General features: G+C 39.5%; 1 protein-coding gene across 8 annotated transcripts in view; it reads left to right on the top strand.

Annotated features, from left to right (window-relative positions):
* The window catches only part of BZW2 (basic leucine zipper and W2 domains 2), a 77,604-nt gene that overhangs the window by 46,133 nt on the left and 10,164 nt on the right, over positions 1–21,307 (top strand). For 6 of the 8 annotated variants that reach the window (XM_073333787.1, XM_073333789.1, XM_073333790.1 and 3 more), the window contains 5 exons: positions 5,965–6,100; positions 11,582–11,691; positions 13,484–13,654; positions 14,061–14,207; positions 18,020–18,158. In XM_073333787.1, coding sequence (XP_073189888.1) covers positions 5,965–6,100; positions 11,582–11,691; positions 13,484–13,654; positions 14,061–14,207; positions 18,020–18,158 — 703 coding nt within the window. Of the gene's footprint in view, positions 1–5,964; positions 6,101–8,807; positions 8,911–11,581; positions 11,692–13,483; positions 13,655–14,060; positions 14,208–18,019; positions 18,159–18,294; positions 18,545–21,307 lie in introns of those variants that run through there. The other 2 variants (XM_073333791.1, XM_073333793.1) reach the window with 2 other exon arrangements.

The following is a 21,307-nucleotide window of genomic DNA, read 5'->3' as shown; positions in this document are numbered from 1 at the left end:
CGTGCTGAGTCAGTGCATCCTTGGCTCCCCTGACTACCTGTGCCCGCTACTTTCTCATCTCAGCCTGTGGTGCTTGATGGCTGTGGAACCACCTGGAGAGTACTCATTGGGATGAATTTCACCACCAAGGCCCTATATCAACAGAACCCAGAGTAGTATCAAACTCCTAGTATATATTTTCTGTGTAGCGAATGCAAATCTACCACGCATTGAAGTGAGACTGCTTGTATGAGTTGTGACTAGTCTGGTGTGTATAGGTTGCAGAATGAGCCCTTAGGTGTTTAGGAGGCTTTGAGTGCATGTCTGTGACATGGTAAGAGCCAAGTATCACATCGGCAGAGTTGTTGTTGTATTTGCTTACTTTAGACTTCAGTGAATGTGGTGGTCATGTTTTGAATTGTGGCATTTACTGAAATACATGGAAGGCTGAAGAAATCTGTGAAGAAATGTTTGCACTTTTACACTCTTCTGGCCAGAATTAATAGAAAATATCATAGATTAATGGTTGGAATAATAAAACTGTGGCCAGTGCTGATGTGGGTATAACTTCTCCTGTGGTTAAAATATCTCCATTTAATAAAAATGAGCAAGAATATGCAATACTGTTCCAAGTATTAAATATCATGCACAGAAAAAGTGAGGGAGTGTCTTTCTGATGTCAAACTGACTCCCTTTACAAATACAGTGGCTTAGGGATATTGGCTCTTATTTGCACATTCTTGCTAGTTCACGAGGCTATTTTATAGTTGTGGTCCATATACCTTTTAACTGATGCTGATTGCTTAGTGCATCACTCATTGTAGAACTCAATTTACCTCTGCTCCCTACACAAATCTGATGTTCTTGCTGTTAATTATTTTAATCATTGAAATGAGAAATGTTGACTCATTGCATTCAAATTACAGAAAGCGTTCTGCATCTTTAACAAAGGAATACCATGTCACTTCAAACTGCCTCTTCTTTTTAACTTGCTTTGTAATTTGCTTCACTTTGAGTTTTGTGCATTTTTAAGAGTGCATATTGCACAATCATGCCAGTTACAGGTTGTGGTCAATACAAAGTAATTTGAAGCTTTTAAAAAAAAGGATTGATAATCATCAGTTCAAATCAGTAGTGATAAAGTAGTTACCTAAAATGCATTGCTGGTGTTCTAGCACATGTGAACTGGTATCAATCCCATCTCCAGTGGCAAGTAACTCAGCTGAAAAAAGATTTATAGTTACCCTTGTCAGCAATGTCAGTAGAGATTCCAGAGTAGCAGCCTTGTTAGTCTGTATCCGCAAAAAGAAAAGGAGCACTTGTGGCACCTTAGAGACTAACACATTTATTTATTATTTAATTATATAATTTATAATTTAAATTATATAAATTTATTATTCCAACACTTAACTGGGTGTGGAAATATTTTTCTTACCCTTCATGGTGGCTGTTTGATATTAGGGTTGAAGCGTGTTGTCAGAGCCCTGAGGGAAATCTTGCACTACTGCTCGCTAATCCTTGGGGATTACTGGAGGGTATTAGTCTCCAGGACTGCAAATCTGGCTATTTTTGCTTACTCCAGATTAACAAATAAGACTTACCGGTACCTTTCAGCTGTACCTCCCCAGGCTGTGGTCTTCTCAGGCCTCACAATTTAATTAGATATCAGGCTGGGTTAGATTAGTAGTTGGATGAGAGCTATCAAGAGCCTACTCTGGTGCTCTATTTGCCAGTGCCAGGGGAGTGGGAAGGGGCACCCTTCTCTTCTCCATCCCATTTCAGAGAACTGGAACCCATGAGGACGCTGGCAAGGGTTAGGGCCTGTGCTCCCTAGTAGCACCATGGTTGCCCTTTGTACTGGATCACAAAGAAGGCTCATTGTGTCCACTTTGTTCTTTTTTGTGCACCTACGCTGCAAGTAGCCACCATCCAACCTATAGAGTAATTTATTGTGGTGGTATTTCAGTATGTTAGACCTTTTCCCATCAAATATTTACTGTGTCTTCCTTAATGTGCAATAAAATGCATGCCTGGATGTTGATAAACAGGATTTCTCCTAAAACATGTTCCTATGGAAATTGGTAGTTGAAAAGGGAGATAAATCTACATTACTCTTAGAAAGACACGAGAAGTGATGCCTTGATGATACCACCAGAAATGGTTTGTGACTGTCCCAGCAGTGAAATTGATACTCTGGCAGTTGCATCATCCAATTTAGAGTGTTCAGGTAGTGCTGGTGGAAAGTTCCACTGGGGTAGGAAAAGTCATGCTGAAAATCAGGGCCAGACCAGCAGTCTCACTTTACTCAAGCAGGTGGTGTTTGGGGAATGTTTACTTTTTTTTTTTTAGGGTGAGATTGGCTGAGGTGGCAATGTGCACTCTTAGTGCTTGCTTTCACTGGGTCATATTATATTTCTTCCTGTTCATAATTATTACAAAAGATCACTGATAGTCCTGTGCACCTTGAGAAGCATTTCCCTTTCATGTCTGCTTTTGGCTTTCAAATCTTATTGAAAAAGAGACTTAAAAAAGAGGATTTTTTTATAAGGACTTTCTCCCAATTGCATAAGTATGCCACAGATTTCAGTAGCAATTTCTCTCTGATGAGCAATTTTTAATCTAGACTTTTATTTCATGCAAGGAATTTCAAAAATTGTTGGAAAGGGTGTCCTTGCACAGTGATTAAATTTGCTAACCCTCTATTATTAATATTGTCAGTTAAAGTTCATGCCAGTAATTCACAGATCCTGTATGTAAATAGGCAACCTGGTGAACTGTCACAGCCCAAGTAAGAGAGACAAGATGGGTGAGATAATAGCTTTTATTAGACTAGCTTCTGTTGGTGAGAGAGACAAGCTTTTGAGCTTCCACAGAGTTCTTCCTCAGATCTAGGAAAGGTACTCTGAGTGTCACCGCTAAATACAAGGTAGAACACAGATTGTTTAGCATAAATAGTTAACACATATTTCAAAAGACCATTCAAGGTGAGGTGGCTTGTTAACATCCCTCCCGTCATGGAAGCGGGGGAGGGAGGGAAGAATATTATAAACATCGTGCTAAAGGCAGATCTGTAGATCTTTGTACATTTACCAGTAAATGTAAATGAGGCGTACAGGAGTATGTGCAAGTAGTGGGATATGGTACAAGGAACTTGGGTCATTTTTTCTCTTTCCCTAATGAAAGTAACTGCTCTGAAACTATGTAGAAGGATACCGGAAAGGTGGCTTTCTGAGAGATCAAATATGGATTAGGCATAAGATGCTGAGTAGAACAGAACTGACACAATCATAGGGTATTGTAGGTAGCTTGCTGTGCTTCTCTGTGGATCTGTAAAGTGCTTTATTTTGCAATGCTGACAAGTATTTTTAAAACAATTCTGTGAATCTTAAAGCAATAACACACTTCAGGAAGTGGGGTTATTCAGGAATAACTGCACTTTGTAGGTGTATGGAGGAATACAGTCTTCTCAATCTTTGTGCTTTTCCAGATTACAAGAGAAGTCCATATACCTTTTTGTTTACATAGGATATGTGTGGATAGCTTATACTGCACGGAACTTCACTTTAGGTTTAAAAAAAAAAATGTCTTGTAACACAGCACAATAGACCTGATCCTGGGCCCATTGTGCAGTTAAAACTCCCACTGAAATAAGTAGGAGTTTTAGATGTGCTACGAATATAGTACTGGAGTCAGTCATACTTCTTGTTTTTCATATTGGGAACCAATTTACATTCAGAACCAAATACAGTCTATCAGTAGGTTATAAACCACTTAGAATCCAGTGGGAGGTTCGGAACTCTTCTGAAATAACTTGGGCATTTTGTAACTCCCCAACAGAGGTTAGTAACAGTGTTAAGTAAAGGAAGAGCTCTTACAGATTTTCGTTGCCGATTACTTTCACAACAGCTTAGATCTGAATATCTTGGTGGGGTTTTTTATTGTTCCTAAGTGGGTTAATTAAAGATTTTGAAGTTTTTCCTTAATAATTAATTTAGGCTGCATTTTGCAGCTAAATGAGGATTGTATAATAATACCCTGGAACTAAGAAAATGATCCTGTACATAAGGTTCTCAGAGCTATCTTTTTTTTAACTTTATTAGTTCAAATATTCTTACAGCATCAACAGTGTATTAGGCATTTGCAAGCAGGAAGGCAAGGTCCCTGCCCCAAAGATATTGTATTGAAATGTAATAAACTTAAATAACTTTTTAATTAGAACCTGTCCCAAAAGACCTTTGTAAGAAGAATGTTTGGTTGGGGGTGTGGTGTGAGAAGAAACAGAAAACACTTAAACAATATTATGTGACTTCAGATCTTGCAGTAACCTTTCAAGAAATGCTAAAGTTCAATTTGTAGATTTCTGAAATTCAGAAGGATTTATAAATATTGATGTTGTAGGTTTTTAATACTATAATACATTATTTTTTTATGGAAAGAGCTGTAATAGTTTTTTCCCTGTGTCATTTTTCAAATGTTTGTGAAAAAATGTTTCTGAATAATAGCAATGTGTTCCTATTATTATTAGTGCTTTGGTAGTTAAAGATGTTTGTTCCCTTTATAATCTCCCTCTCTGTGCAGCCTATAGGAGTGTGGAACTCTGCTGTCAGTAGTAGTGGCTTTAAAAATAGCAGCTTTTTGCCCAGACTTCAGACCTGATGTGATTGGGTGCAACTTTACTGAAGATTGGGTGCAACTTTACTGAAAATCTTTGTCCCAGGGATTTTTGTATGTCACATGCACAACAATGCAAGCGGCACATCAAGAGTAGGATGGTCAGAAATTAATACTGGTTTGAAGTGCTAAAATGGGGAATGCACCCAATTTGGCTTCCAAGGGGTATACATAATCCTCCTTCTTTATTCGCCAAAATGGGGACCAAAGAGATGGGTGATGTAGCAGGAAAAGCAAATATCTGTAGGGGAAAACTAAAGATGCCTCCCTCTTACTAACAGCTTTGCTGGCAGTCTCAAACTGGAAGTTCTGAATTACTTTCACTTTCTCAAGGTTACGTTTCAGGTAGCACATTTAAAGGCTTGGATAAAGAAGACTTAAGTCCCCATGGCCATCAATCAGATAATTTGCACTGGCATTACATTGGAATATTTTAAAAATAGATTTCAGCTCTCACACTAAATGTTCTGGCTTCTGAGAGTTTTGACCCTGGCCGTTATTTTACCATTGGCATTTTCCAGCGTGCTTATTGTCTGAACACTTTGGGTTCTATATACAGAATATTAATAGGTCTCCTGATGTCAGTGTTCCTGTGGCTATTGATCGTAATTCACGGTTACAGTAGATTAAACAAATGCAATTTAAAATGAACATTTTAGATTGGTGCTATAAAATATAAATTCCATTTTTCCCCGACCTGGATCTGTTGGTTTTGATAACGTTCTTTAAATAACTTTTCCTGCTAACCAGTTAGCTGCCATGCTACTCTGGAGTCAGTCTGCACCTTCTTTGGAAAAAACAGCGTAGCCAAGTATTTTCTCACCCATATATTTATAAGTCTTCTAGTCCTCTTCATCTCAGATTTTCTTATGTTTTCTGTTTGAATCACAATCTTCTTTTGCTTCACACAGCAGGAAAGCTTGTATTTTCTTCTCAAACCAATTTGCTGCCTTACTGTAATTAATAATGGGAATGATGAGGTCTCAGAAGCAACTTAGGTTCCTGCATTTCCTTTGTCAGCTTTATCAAGGATATCAGTATTGCTTAAGTTAGGAAATTATTTTGAATTTTAGCTCCGAGAGAATCTGTTGTAATTGCATTTCCTGTAAATGTGGCAATGTGTGATGCTAAACTCTTCAGGCCAGATTCTGTTATGGTTCTGGTGAGTAGCACTTTACTCCACTAGCATTCCCATTGACTTCAGTGGGACTGTTTTAGAAGTAAGGGGTTCATCATCTGGCCCTTAATGTTCTTTACGACACATTGTCATTCTCTGTGGCTCAGATATGCCTGTTTGTCTGATCTGATCCACAGCTCCTGTTGTTCCTTAAAGCCTTTTCTGAAACGGAGCAGACAAAGTTAGCAATGCTCACTGGGATCCTGTTAGGCAATGGAACACTTCCTGCTGCCATATTGACAAGCCTTTTCACTGACAACATTGTCAAAGAAGGTAATTTTTTTGTGTGTTGTGTTTTTTATTTTTAAATTTTTTTTTTCTGATTTTAGCTTTAATAGGTTTGGGGAGAAATGTGTTTTGTACAACATACGTTAATATTAGAGACAAGGTGGGTGAAGTAATATCTTTTTAATGCGCTAACTTCTGTTGGTGAAAGAAGAGAAGTTTTTGAACTCCACAGAGCTCTTCTTCAAGTCAATAGTGGGGGTCTCTTATACCGTGGGACCATCACAGCAACAGCTACATTGCAAACAACATATATTAATAATGCTTCCCCCTCCAAAAAAAAATAGCTAGCCCTGCACAGCAGAGTGAGACACCTCACACCAACCATCATGACAGACTCTAAACCAGTGGTTCCCAAACCGTGGGGTGTGTCCCTCTTAAGGAGGCACAGAGGAACATTTGAGGGGGCAAAGTGGGGCCCAGGCCAGCCCTCAGGGAGGGGTTGGGAAGGAGTGTCACCCAGCTCTGCTCTCCCCTGGCCACAGCCGCAGATCCAGCTCCAGCTGCAGTTCCGGCTGCAGCTGTGCTCCTGGCCCCGGCTCCGGCTCAGGCTCCAGCCCTGGCTGCGGCTCTGGCCCCACTCCCAACCACAGCTCCCGGGGGAAAGTGGACAAAGTCCATTATGGGTAAAGGGGGGGGGGCTCATGACATAAAAAGTTTGGGGACCACTGCTCTAAACCCTCAGGGTTTAAACCCTGCCTGATCTGTGACTGACATCCCCCTGATTGATGGGCATAATTGATGCCTGTTCTGTCTGGCGGAGAGACACATCCTTGGTAGATAGGTCTTTGGTATACAAATCCTTCTCTGCAAGTACTCACAAGTCCTATGGAGATGCAGTTCACCTGGCAGTCAGCATCAGCCAGCAGACTTCCTGAGCAGGTAACCCATGCCCAATCATGAATGGTCCATGCAGATATGCTATCATTAGTGAACCCCCATAATACTTGTTTGTTATCAGAGACAATGCCAAGTATGAGAACTTTTGCTCCAGATGGGGTCTAACTCTAGGATTATTGCCAGATGCCTTCCCCCCTGAAGTATAAGAGAGGACTTCTCTATGCCTGCCTACTGATTCCCTTGATACCCAGAGTGATTTCCAAGATCAAAAGGTCATTCTTGTAGCTAATATGGGCTGAGGCAGTTTTGGCTGATATACCTATTACAGATGACCATCCATCCCGGATCCAGCTCCCAGACTGTCCAGACCTGATCTCTCAGTCCCATGGCCAGATGCTTTACCCAGACCCATAGTTACTGCATTTGGTAGCATGGCTATTGGCTGGCTGAGTACCATGGACTGCTCCCTATAGGTCAAGAAAATCCTGATACAGAAAGAAAAACATCCACCTGAAAAATCTTCTAAATAGAAATGGTTCTCAGAAAGGGCAGTCCAACATGGTCTGGATCCTATCCAGGCCCCAATACCAAGATCCTTGGCTACTTATTGCATTTTAAAGTAGACCAACCTTTTGTTCAGCTCTATTAAGGGCACTCTCCATAACACAATACATCTCACTGTGTTACCATCTGGCTGGTGTATCTTTTCCATAAAACATCAAGTCTGCAACATGGAGCAGCCCACTGATCTTTCTCAAATGCTATGTTGGGTACAGCTGAAATTCTTCATTTCCCACCATCCTGGGTGGGTACTGCTTCCCAGTCAGATCAACACAGACCCATACTCGAAGAAAAAAGAACAGTTACCCTGCGTTAACAGTGTTCTTCAAGGTGGTGTTAGTGTGGATTCCCGGACGTGTCCGCCATCCCCAGTTTGATTCCTAAGCAAACAAAGTCTTTGATACATGAAGGAAAGTCATGGCCACTCTGCCCTTTATGTCCTTGCATGGGAGCACAAAAAAGCACAGTGCACATATGTGACCCCAGTGGACACTCCCATTAAAAAAATCTGAACTCGCATGAATGAGGCACCTGTGCATCTACAGTGGGATTGATAGTGTTACATAACCTTAGACAGCCACGGTAGGGTAAGTAACTGTTCTTTCAATCTTATGGTGCGTTGTGATATTTCTTCTGCTTTGGAGACTTAATATTTTTCCAGATGCTCCCCCCCGCCCACCCAACAGATTGGTCTGTGAATGTGGGTTTCCCATCATAACTCATACACATACTGGCAATGTTGTACTTTTCTTTTTTACAAAGGTATTTTTTAAAATGAAGCTGTGTTCACTGCAAAATACTGCAACTGTTTAAAGCAGCTCTGAGTGGAACATGTTCTCCTTTACTGCATGCTAACCCTAATTACGTTTGTTTTCTAAATGCTACAGAAAGAAAGGCCACAGCTGCAGCCCTGCTCTGCCATCACCCACAGCTTTCACGATGGGAATAAATCTAGGAGAAAATCCAAACAAAAGCACTAATCTATGTTTTAGGGTAATGGCCTGTAGTGCTTTTAAATGGCAGCCTTTTTTAGTTACAGGAACACAAGAGGCATCTGAAAACACAAAAGCTTAGGATTTATTTTTACCTTGAACTACAAATGCCAAATTTCAAATTAATGTTGAAGGATACAATTTTATGCCCTGTGTAAAACCAGAGCAAAAAACCTTACAGTATGAACCCATATTCTTAGGCTTTTTAAACTTCTGACAGCTCCTTACTTATTCCTAGTGCTTTTGATTCTTGGCATATATTTGCCCCAAAACTTGCATGTTTTTTCTATTGCTTTTTGCAGCCAGTCAGCCTTTTGCTGTTACACACTATTGATCTGTACCATACAATGAAGTATCATGTGGCCCAAGTAGCTGCTGTGAGGTATCAGACTTTCAGTAGAAAAGGTGGGTTTAAAGCAAAATCTTGGTAATAGCTGTGCTGAAAGGCATTGCTGCATGAAAAATCCTTATGGTCCCAAAATGGAATGTTTCCCTCTCCTGAGTTTTCTAGAATGTCGTATTCTATAGTGAGTGGTATGTACATAAACTGTGGATAATGATTTCTAACTGTAAATGACTTATGTTGTCTTTTATCCAAATTCAGTTTTGGAATGCATAATTAATTTTTTTTAAACTTTGGTAGAGTGAGCTGTGGTTAAAAATGAGCTGTTTTGCAGATACATAATCATAGGCATGCATTGTTCTTTAAATCTTGTGTAAGTCGAACACACTCTTTCTCACTGCTGAATAGTCAGAGGCTATGTAACTGTATGTTTGCTTCATGTCCATTTCAACTTGATACACTAATATAAAACTAAAATGCAAAGTAAAAAGTCTTAGGCCTGATCCTGAGAGGCGTTGAGCATCTGCAGTTCCATTTAGCACTCGTCTCATGCTCATGCCCCACAGCCAACGTTCCACTACATAAGATTGGAAAAACTGCCATACCAATGTCATTGAAAATCGTGCATATTATTTCTTTCTCTTTGGGGATACTCAGGGAATAATCTTTTCAGAAGATAGTTTGATTCGCTACAAATGAAAAGAGAGAAAATGAGTGTCTGTAAATTGGCAAATAACAACTGTGTCATGCTTGCTTCCTTTGAATCATAGAATCATAGAATATCAGAGTTGGAAGGGACCTCAGGAGGTCATCTAGTCCAACCCCCTGCTCAAAGCAGGACCAGTCCCCAATGTTTGCCCCAGACCCCTAAATGGCCCCCTCAAGGATTGAACTCACAACCCTGGGTTTAGCAGGCCAATGCTCACCTAGCTATGTCCTATTTTCATTTTAAAACCAGATGATTTTGAGATGAGGGAGAAGATGATGAATATTGGGGAGCCGGTGGGGCAGCTGTTGTTTATTTTTATGATGTTAGCACCCAGGTGCTGTAGTTATGTGCCAGAACCCCATTGAGCTAGGCATTGTGCAAACACAGCAAAAAAAAGTCATTAAAGTTACCTGTAAAAAACCCTATGCAATTTCAAAGAGAATGCACTCCTACTTTAAGATATTACATAAGTGTTTTGAATAGCTACAATCCCATGGTGATTCTAGATACAGGAACACAGAAGAAAAAATAATACATACTGTATATTTTTTCTTCACTAATCTAAACCAATTACAAAGGAAGTAGTGTTTGGTTTATCATAATAAAGCACTTACTGTATAACTCTGGAGAGTTTTCATCAAGTTTCCTCCAGTGCATAATTTAATTTCTTTCAAATTATTTAGACAGTCAAGTATCCTTCTACCTAAACTGATTCCCTATTTAAATCTGTCAAAATTCATGTATTTGTTTTTTTTTTTAAATCGTTGTGTTATACCAATAAAATAAAAACCAGCAGGATCTTATTAAAGGGGAAAAGGCAAAATACCACATTTTTTGTGAATACAGAAAGAATCTTAGTAAGCTGTTAGTTATAGCTATAACATTCCATTCAATCTTATATTTATTCACACATTCATTCATACACACACACACACACAGGTTCTGCAAGGTTGTTATCATAGTTACCAGCCTTAGAGTTGCTCATGCCAAGCCACTGGTCAGGTGGCCTGGACATGAGGAGGGAGCAGGGCCTTGTCAGATGCTCATCTGATGCTCCTGGAAGTTGGTTTGCAGAATCAGACCCCAAAGTTCTCACTTTCTAGAGTCCATTTTTATGGGAGTTTCTTCCTATGCCAGTCTATGGGAATTGCTTCATCATGCTGTTGCTGAATCAATCAGCAGATAGCACATTCCTGACGGCTCTGTGCTGCCAGATGTTATCTTGTTCTTTGGTTCTCCCATTCTTGAGGCTGTTGGGTGGATTCCAGTCTGCCCTCCGGGGGGGGGGGGGTCCTCTGGTTATTTCCACTTGACGCCTTCTTCAGCCGATGGACACTGGATTCTTAGGCTGGCAGCTCCCTGATCATTCAGTTATTACCCACACCAAGGCATCCATCCACATACATCCTCTATCTCTATTTTAATCACAATTGTTAATACAACAGAGGGGTGGGGAGTCTCTGGGTGCTGTTTCTGTTGTTACAGAGCATTGCTTTGAGTCTCTCTCTGTGTGAATTGCTTTGAGAACAGACTCTGTCTTAGAATGTACTAACGCAATTAGCAGCTTGCAAGTTTCACAAAAAGAGGGAGAGAAACAGTACCAAAAACCAAGAGACCTCTTAATTAGTAATACCCTGGAATTTAAACTATGGGGAATCAAACTCATTTGTGATTTTAATACAGAACTTCTTTAATATGATCCAACAATTAACATAGTCTATAAATGAAAACAAGACCAATTGCAAGGAAAACAATTGGGGAAATCTGATTGGTTCAATGCAAATATAAAAACAGCATGTTTGAAAGTACTTGTGAACTTTGCAAAGTAATTAAAGAAAATAAGATTGCATTTAAAATAAAAAAAATCTAAACACAAACTGTAAATGCTTGTTATCTTTGACAAAGAATCCACAGAACACACAATCTTGCTTTCTACCTAGTTTGTTAAAATCTCTCAAGCATTGCTAATTCATTCCAAAAGTTGCTGAAGTGTGTGTTCTTGTTTACTTTATTTTCTTAAATAGGAATTGCGGCATCTTTTGCTGTAAAGCTTTTCAAAGCATGGATAGCAGAGAAAGATGCCAACTCAGTTACCTCCTCTTTAAGAAAAGCCAACTTAGACAAGCGATTGCTAGTAAGTACCATGTATTTTCTGGGAGTTTTTGTTGTTTTAGGAAGAGGAGGATATATAAGGCAGATGCTACTTTGTCATAAATGTTAATTCCCACTAATGCTCCCTCCCAAAAAACTGACATATTTTGAATCACAGTAATAATGTTAGAGCTACTGTCTCTGCATCATTGTTAAAGCATCAGGTCCTGTAATTTTTTTCCGATCCACTTTTTTGTTTTTCCATAGCAGGAAGACTGAAGAATATAGTTTAAGAAGCCAGAGAATTAACTAACTTTTATTTGTCACTGTCCACTGAAACTCTGGTAATAACAGAGTATAAATAACCAGTATGTGTGTATTTGAGGATTTTATTTTATTGACATAGTTTGTTAGTTGCAGAAAACCATGAGTGAAGCTGCAGTGGTTTATGAAATTATTATACTCTTGAAAATGAATTATAGCTCTATAATTTAAAATTGTGAAATAGTGTTGGGATATCCTCATAAAGTGAATACAAGACTAAGCATTTTGGTAGTCAGTGGTTCTAAAATGATAGCTGCAGAACCACTAGGAGCAGTGTGTGGTCAGGCCAATGGCCTTGCGGTTCATGCATATAATTCTTGGATCAACAACAGCCTGAAGTGTTGAGAATTGTGGGTTCCTGGGAAGAAATAGTTGATTCTTGCTGTCTAATGTGCAGGTCTCTTCTTGCATTTGCCTGAAGACGCTTGGATTCATAGATTATAAAGCCAGATTATAAATCTGACTTTCTGCATAACACAGACCAGAGAGTTTCACCCAGTAATTCCTTTTTCTAGCCCAATGTGCAACTAAACTAGATCATATTTTTCTGTAAAGACATCAAATCTTGATTTTAAAAAGTCCAAGTGATGAAAAATTTACCATATCTCTTGGTAATCTGTTCCAATAACTAATTACCCACATAGTTTAAAAAAAAATCTTTATGTATTATTTCCAGTTTGATCATTGCTATCTTCAGCTTTTAGCAACTGGATAATGTATAATGCTATTGTCTACTAGATTAAAAGGCTTCAGTATCAGATGATATCTCCTGTGTAGGTACTTGTAGACCAAGACAGATAAGTAAATAGAGTGTGCTCCTTTAGTGTCTGTCATAAGGCCTGTTATCCAGATCATGAATCGTTCTTTCAGACACCGGGAACTGGTCTGTAAATAACTGCCATCCCCTCCCTGACAAGATGACATGCTAGTTGTAGTAGCAGACTTGAGAGTTGTCGTCTGTTTTTTTTCATGGTTGGATTCTCGTAATTCACTGGTCTGCTATTGCTGTGAATTGTATGGGCTGAATGATGCCACACTTGTGAATGAGTTATTTTAATGGTGTCCTGTCTATTTAATGCAATAATTTTCCATATTTATTGGATGGCTCTCAGAAATATTCCTATTCACTTTTGTGCAGTATATGGTAAATAACACACTGATATATTCTCTCAAAATGTAAATATATAGAAATGCTCTGTGTTCATAGTCTCTGATCTTAGCATGATGGCTTTATGGTCTATGTTTTGAAATATTATTTTAAACTCAAGGTTTTTTCATGAATATGCAGACTTAATATTAATTTGTAAATTACTTGTCTTTTCTTTGTATATAACCTGAAGAGTTGTAGTTTTTTCTCTGTTACCAACTATCTCTAAAACAAGCCTATATAAAAATTAATGTGGTTTCTCCACTGAAAATGCAAACATTAATTTTCTTTTAACCAGTTCTCCTTCCTCACCATAAGCTTTCTTGGTAGTTTATTTAACAGAGAAGCATTCTCTGCCTCCTAGGAACTATTTCCAGCCAATCGGCAGAATGTGGAGCATTTTGCGAAGTACTTCACTGATGCACGGCTAAAAGAGCTCTCAGATTTCCTCCGAGTCCAGCAGTCACTGGGGACTCGTAAAGAACTTCAAAAAGAGCTACAGGAACGTCTGTCTCAGGAATGTCCAATTAAAGAGGTGGGGAGAGGTTTTTTATTTTTATATTCGTACTGTTACTCAATTAGGCAAAGACTTAAATGAACAGTGACTATAGGGAAATATGTATATACCCCACAGGCTTTCTCTACCCATCTTAGAATTATTTAATTTACTCCTATTTTAATTCTATACAAAAACATAATCACAGGGCTTCTGTGCTGTCAAGAATGGTGCTAGAATTATTTTAGTTTTACATTGTACATAAAGACTTGAAAAATGAACAAGTTTTACTCGATAAGGTATTTTAAGGAAAAACCATGCCTTTCTTACGTGATTGCAGCTAATTCCACTTTTTTTCTGTTATAACCCACACCTTAGTGTATTTATAGTTCAGAATTTTATCTAACTGTACAAACTATTGTGGGAAGTTTCTTTCTTCCACCAGGTAGTGCTTTATGTAAAAGAGGAAATGAAGAGAAACGATCTGCCAGAGCCTGCAGTGATTGGACTCCTGTGGACGTGTATAATGAATGCCGTTGAATGGAACAAGAAGGAAGAGCTGGTTGCAGAACAAGCACTTAAACATCTAAAGGTGTGTATGAGCGTGCATGTGCCAAGACTGTAAACAAGAAAATACTCCACAGGTGTCAGTAAACTTTTTTTTGGACGTTTAAATCAGGAAGGCATAGGACCTGGTGTGACATTGATATTAAGTATTAGAACAACATCTTGCATATATGAGGAATAATGCCCTGTGCCCGCTATATGGTGACTGTCATCGCTTTTGGCCAAAGTACTGAGGAACATAAGGTGACCTCATAAGGATACAAATACTTTACAATGTGGCTGAAAAGTATTCAGAAGCATTTAAAACAAAAACAAAAACACAACAATATTATGGCTAGTACTTCCCAACTGAATTGGGAAGAATTGGAGAATTAGTATCAGCCAGTTGAATTGGGGAGGGGAGCATAATTCCACTGAAGAGTTCTGGTGAACCTGTAAACTCTGAGAGTGAGGCTATGCTCACCAGTCTTTTAAGACAAGCATATTTTAAATGATGGTTGGGAAATTGCTGAACTTCCAGTTTCATGTATGATAACATGGATCTGTGCTCTGCACACAATGCCTCTCACCTTTCCAAATCTCTAATATTGATTGCCCACTACTGCTGTCCCGTCTTCCTCAGTTCCTTCTCCTAAGGTTTGTGTTCAGCATACACAAAGCTTGGGTTCCTGCATCTCCATAGGTTTTGCACCTTGCATGTTGGTCATGGAGCCTTTTCCAGCTGTGGGACCAGATGGGAAGAAAAACTCAACACAATTGTCTTCCAGCAGGAAGATGCATTTTGGAGTTCCAGCAGTGGCTTTATTTACCACTTTGGGGTGGTGATTGGTTTAATCACTTAATTCGTAGTTGTAGCATTGCATCTATGAGGTCAGATTTTTTTTTTTTTTTTTTAAACATAGGGTGTAGTATTAACAATGCAGCTCATGTGTATTAAGGGACAGCTTTCAGAATATTAACACTGGAAAGAGAAATAAATAGACAAGTTGTTTTTCAATACATTGTGATATACAAATATTGTTGTCTTGTAATCCAGTCCTGCAAAATTTACTCTCGGAAGAAGTCCTTACTTTTGTGAGTAGTTCCATTGAGATCAGTGGGATCTCATGCCTGTGTAAAGGTTGCAGGCTTGGCCTGTTGATATGTACATTGACCTAAACCCACTGTCTCAACCCAGAACAGCACATTGTCTGTCCATGCTGGAAGAAGAACAGGAGGCCATGGCCATAGTTTAATTAAGCTACAGCTTTATTCACTTTAAAATATCTGGGAGTACCCGGCAACAAATAGTACAGTACAGGAAAGATGGGGGTCGGCTCCCCGCTGTTCCAGACAATATGCTTGGCTGCCTTTTCACCTCCCTCTCCAGGTTTCCAGAGTGTCTGATTCTTTCCTTCCTTTTTTTCTTTTTTAACTGAGGTGAACAATATTTGCACTCTGTGTCCATTCCCAGTCTGCCAAAGAGTGTACAAGGAGTGTCAGCCGGTCCCATAGCCTGCCTCTCCTTCCATGCCAGCTCAGGATTGCCTCACTCCGTAGGCCCAGGTGTGAACTGGCCAATACCTTGGAGGCTCCATCTGGCTGCCCAGTATACAAAGTCCACCCCACTGCTCAGTTGGCCTGTCTGCTTGATTCTGAAAGTGGAAATACAAGAAAATAAGCCCTGATTCTCTACCTGAGGTCTCACGTACATCCTGTATGCCTTTGAATGCTATCGGCCAATTGCATGAATCAGTTTGGCTCCTGGCCTTAGCAGGGCTGTAGCTGTTGCAGCCCCTATCCAGAAAGAGTGGGAACCAAATTCTTGCACTGGTAGCCCAAGATTTGTAAGCCCCTTTTTTAAAACTGTAACCAATTGGTATGTTGTGAGAGGGCCTTCCATCATCATGAATAAAGAGGGGCCCCTCTTCAATGGGTCTCTGTGTTGTATAAGTCCTTAAAGCCCTTCCTGGGCAAATCCTTGCCTTGGCCAGCTCCTGTAGCATTATGGACTCATTATTGCCTCCTTCTACCCCCACAGATCAGTTTTTGAGAACCTCAGGGTTAAGAAGACTGATTGCTTTTCCCACTGAAATCTCTCCACTCTAAAGCCCTTCCTGAATAATAACATCGAGGCACTAGTTCACTGACTTTAAAAGCTGCAAAAATTTGGGCTATATTTTTTAAAATAAACTCCTTAGTATTTATGTAGCAGCAGGAGACTTTAATCTCTGGACAATATCAGAGTCCCACTGACATTATTGAATAGAGACACATAGCATGTATTGTTATCTCTCTCAACATCTGTATCCAATTAAACAAATGCTGGACAATTGAAGGGCCAAAGAGGGAAGGATCTCAATACCCCAAGCTTGCACTTCAGGGCTGGCACTGTTGCACTGTTGATAAATATTTGCGTATACTGAGGGAGGGTGTGAATATTTTACTTGCTAATATTGACTAAGTTCTAGCAATTTTTGTAGTTGTAATTGCTTGGTGGGAGCTTAAATAAAAGTTAGAAAAAAGAACCTTGCAATACTATACCTCAAATTACCAAGCTCTTATTACACAAACTGTGTAGCTTGTGTGTCTGCCAAGGAGAATAGCTGATGAATCAATTTTCAAAAGAAACATGAATACTTGGCCCAAGTGCTTATGAAGCTTTTACTCAGTCCTCTTCCCATTGACCTTATTAAGTAAGAACTTCAGGATCTGACCCACTGTGAAGCTATTTAATTCAGTCTATGAACACACTTATATTGAAGTGACCCTTTTAGTGTGAAAAGGACATGTTGAGGAATGAAATTTTCACCAATCTAGGCAATGATGTAGGCAGTAGCTTTGAAAATGTACATTTGGGCAATGGGGCAGACCAGGTGAAGTTTGTCTCCCCTCAGGCTCAAAATTGTAAGGGGCCGAGTACCCTGGCCCCAGTACTGAAGAGAAACCATTTAAGCATATGCTTAAGTTTAAGGTTGCAAGTAATCCCACTGATTTCAATACAACCCCCTAATGAGAGGGAAAGAAATGAGAAAGCAAGAAAGGTAAATTCTAACTATTTAGAAGGAACGATCAGATGAAAATAAGGTCATAACTGGCATAACTTCCTTCTTCAAAAGGAAGAGAAGTATTTCCATAACAAAATGGAGTTCTGACCTTTTACGAGCAGCTACCTTTTTTCTTTGGATCTTTAATTGTTATGGTAAAGGTCATAAAAAGGACCATTACTACCTTGCCAGTGTACCGTATTAAATGGTTTATTTTTGTGTACTGGAAAAGCTATTGTGTTCTTTGCACAAGGAAAGGTCACTTCTAATTCATGCCCCAGCATGTTCAATTTAATGGTTTTCACATACTGGATTTATTATGATCTCTATAAGCCTCTGTGAAACTGGGGATTTCAGATTATGAGGAGCATCAGTTCTGGGTGTGTGACATTGTTGGTGCTCTCTTTGCAACATGTAGCATCCAGAATATTGTTGAAACATCATATATCATAGTTGCTTATCTTCTGTTGTACCAAACAGCATACAAATAACCATACTCTGACATAATGGGTCTTATAACTTCACTTTACACAATTCAATAGCAAAGTGAAACATTAAAATAATCCATTGCAAGTTCCCCAACTTTTGTCTTACAAAAGCTTGTGCATTTGTGTAAATGGCACTAATGAAATAAAATTGCAATTATTGGCAATAAATTCTAGGTGTCAGTGTAGCAACCACATCTTTCTCTAGGTGATTGTTTTTCCAAAGATGAAATTTACAAGGAGTTAAATTGTAGTAATGGTGTCTGTGATTTTTCACTTTCAGTATTTCTATATAAAATAATTTGCCTTTTTCCCCCCTCTTCCAGCAATATGCACCCCTGCTGGCTGTGTTCAGCACCCAAGGCCATTCAGAGCTAATTCTTCTCCAGAAGGTTCAGGAATACTGTTATGACAACATCCACTTTATGAAAGCCTTTCAGAAGATAGTGGTACTCTTTTACAAAGGTATATGTCCATATCCGCCTTAGTACGCTATACAGTGAACATTGTGTCCTGTGCCTACTGGAACACACTGTACTAAGATAATGAGTAAGTTTGGCATGTATTTAGATTCTGAAGCTGGTCTCTCTGGTCTGCGCAGAAACCACTTAAACCAGCCAGAGATAGAATTGCCCCTGTAAAAGGAGATTCTCCATTGCCGTAGAGATGGAGGAGGTGGGCATGGGCACTTCTTACACAAGCCACCCCCTCACCAATGATGTAAGTGTGTGTTTGTGTGCGGGGGGGTTTACAGGCATTTTGCGTGTTGGAATAGATATGGTAGACCTGAGTTCTGCTAGATCTGCTGGCATCAAGGACCTAATAACAGCAGTAAGCTAAAGCAAATTCCTCCTCCTCTAAGCTATGCTGGAGCTGGGTAGCCCTAAATCATGGAGTCACAACTGTGATACGTGCAGCTGCCTCACCTGTATGAGGGAGGGAAGGGGGTGATCAATGTTATCTTGAAAAGAATAGTGATCAAGGTCTTTTGGCTTTTATATGGGCATTATTCTGTTCCCATTGATGTCACTGGCAAATCTTGCCTTGACTTCAGTGGAAGCAGGATCAGGCCATAGGTAGGCACTGTCAGATCCTTGGAGAAGCCTTTATTTCCAGGATTTCATTTTTGTAGTATAGATGTCTTCTTAGTACGTTTATTCAGTTCAGGTTGTCATAGAGACTAATAGTCTTGCACTGCATGTGAGAGGTGGGTGATAAGCAGTTTGTTCTAACATTCTTGCTATAAATAGTTGAAGGGGGAAAATCAGTGTGACTAGAAATGCTCAGTATAGATTTTTTTTGTGCATATTGAGTGTTCACGTATACTTTCAAAAATACACACAGCTGTTGACTAAAGTATTCATATAGATTTTCAGAAAGCAGAAATAAGTGAGTCAACAATATTTATTCCTATCCTTATTATGTCTACATAAACTGACCCTAGTAGCATAAAAAAATAGAAAATGTGACCTTTTGAGAAAAATTAAGACTTAACAAGACACAAACATTCTAATTTGATTTTCTTTCATACATCCTCAATAGATGGTGTTCCATCCTTAGTTCACTCTGTATATGCTGGATGAGCATTGTACTTTTCTGCATGTTATTTAAGTTAAGTGCCACAAATGATAACGTAAATAGTTTAAGTAGATTTGTCTTCAGTTTGTGGTGTAGGGGACCAAAAATGAATTTAAATAAGTAACAATGTAAATGCATGAGGAACAAAGCTATTGAGAATTATTTGTACAGCTGTTATGGATAATATCTTTAATATGTTTCTGTTGCTTTTATGAGGAAATGTATATCTGATGAGAAATTATAACAAGTAATAGACTCTCTTTCTTTGCCAGTTTGAGCCCAATTCAGAATATAGCAGTGACTACAGTCAGGACTGGGACAGCCATGCTGTCCCCATCTTCTGATGCGGGCTGTATTTTATTCTAAGCCTGTCCACCAACCCCAGTACAGTGCAACATCACAGTTTTAACTCTACTTCTTTCAGCTCTTCTTTGCCAGGGTGCTAGGAGGAAAGGTGGTCTCCCTCTCTCTAGGGAGCTCCTTCATTCCAGGTTCAGCTAGCCCTGTCTTTCTCTCTCTTAAAGAAAAGGAGTACTTGTGGCACCTTAGAGACTAACCAATTGAGCATGAGCTTTCAAATAAATTGGTTAGTCTCTAAGGTGCCACAAGTACTCCTTTTCTTTTTGCGAATACAGTCTAACACGGCTGTTACTCTGAAACCTTTCTCTCTCTTGAAACCCTTCCTTCCTGGCTTTTTATCAGGTAGGTCAGCTGAGGGCTAATTAGTCCCTTACCTCCCCAGCTTCTCCTTCTGATTAGCTAATTATTTAATCAGCCACTGATTATGGGGGGAACTAATTGAGGCTACAGTGATCAGAGTGCTGACATGCCTGTCAGATCTGTAATAAGGTCCACCAATAATGATGATAAAGAAGGGTTTTTATATTCATACTCGCTTGGAAATAGATGCCAGGCTGAATTTAACAGAGACTGTATGGTGTTGAAGGCCTCATGGATTATTGTCCTCTAGCATTTCTATATGCATGTCAACATCTGCTTTCATGGGCCAGTCCATGGCTTCCTCCAAGCGATATATTCCCTGGGTTTTACCCAGAGAGTCAGGAATAGCTTCTCTAAGGCTAGCCATGTACCCCTACTTAATATTTGAGTCTGGCATGGATATTTTAGATATTGGGCCATGTCTGTTGCATGGATAGACTGTCACCATCTCCATTTCAGGGGTGGAGCTTGCATCCACCCCTACCATTGCTACAAACAGGTTATTTCATCAGAGTCTTGGAGATTTGTGAGGTCTACGCATCTCTGTAGTTTCACGTGTGCAATCACCTACTAGCTAAGAAGTCCACCAGGTTACCAAGAGCTGTGGTGATGTGGAGAGGACAGCAGCTCCTCTTTCCCCTCACTGAAGGACTGATTATCTTTGGCCCAAAGGCCACTGTGGTTTAATTGGGATCTCCAAGTCGTAAAATGGATGGGCCATGAATTGGAGAGATTTCAGAGTACCTGATCATCTTCTTTGTATGGTGAATCAACACAGCATATGGAATAGCTATGGTTGGGATTAAGAAATGCCAGCAACTATCCCTCAGAACTCTCTTGGATAGTGCACAGTGTGACCCCCTGGATTCTCACTCTGTGGAACATTATTCATTACAAGGGAGTTTTTCAAAGGTGCAAATGGTAGTTGGACAATGAAAGTTAGGCACCTAATTGTTTGTGATTTTGATAATGTCTTCCTTGGACTACCTGCAGGGGCATTCCTAACATCTAAATTATAATCCTAATTTTATTATATTTCCCCACGCTTCTGGCTAAAATAGCCCCATAAACCTGAATTGCTTTCTAAGAGGATAACCTGGAATTTTCTCTTAATGTATCAGCAAAATATAGAGTGTCTGTCTGAATGCATCTGATGAAGTGAGCTGTAGCTCATGAAAGCTTATGCTCTAATAAATTGGTTAGTCTCTAAGGTGCCACAAGTACTCCTTTTCTTTTTGCGAATACAGACTAACACGGCTGTTACTCTGAAACCTGGAAAACCTGAGACTCTATGTTCTTACTCTAAAATCTGTCCC

The sequence above is a fragment of the Lepidochelys kempii genome, chromosome 2, assembly GCF_965140265.1.
Source record: "Lepidochelys kempii isolate rLepKem1 chromosome 2, rLepKem1.hap2, whole genome shotgun sequence".
Taxonomy (NCBI): Eukaryota; Metazoa; Chordata; order Testudines; family Cheloniidae; genus Lepidochelys; species Lepidochelys kempii.
This window is presented reverse-complemented; position numbering and strand designations above follow the sequence as displayed.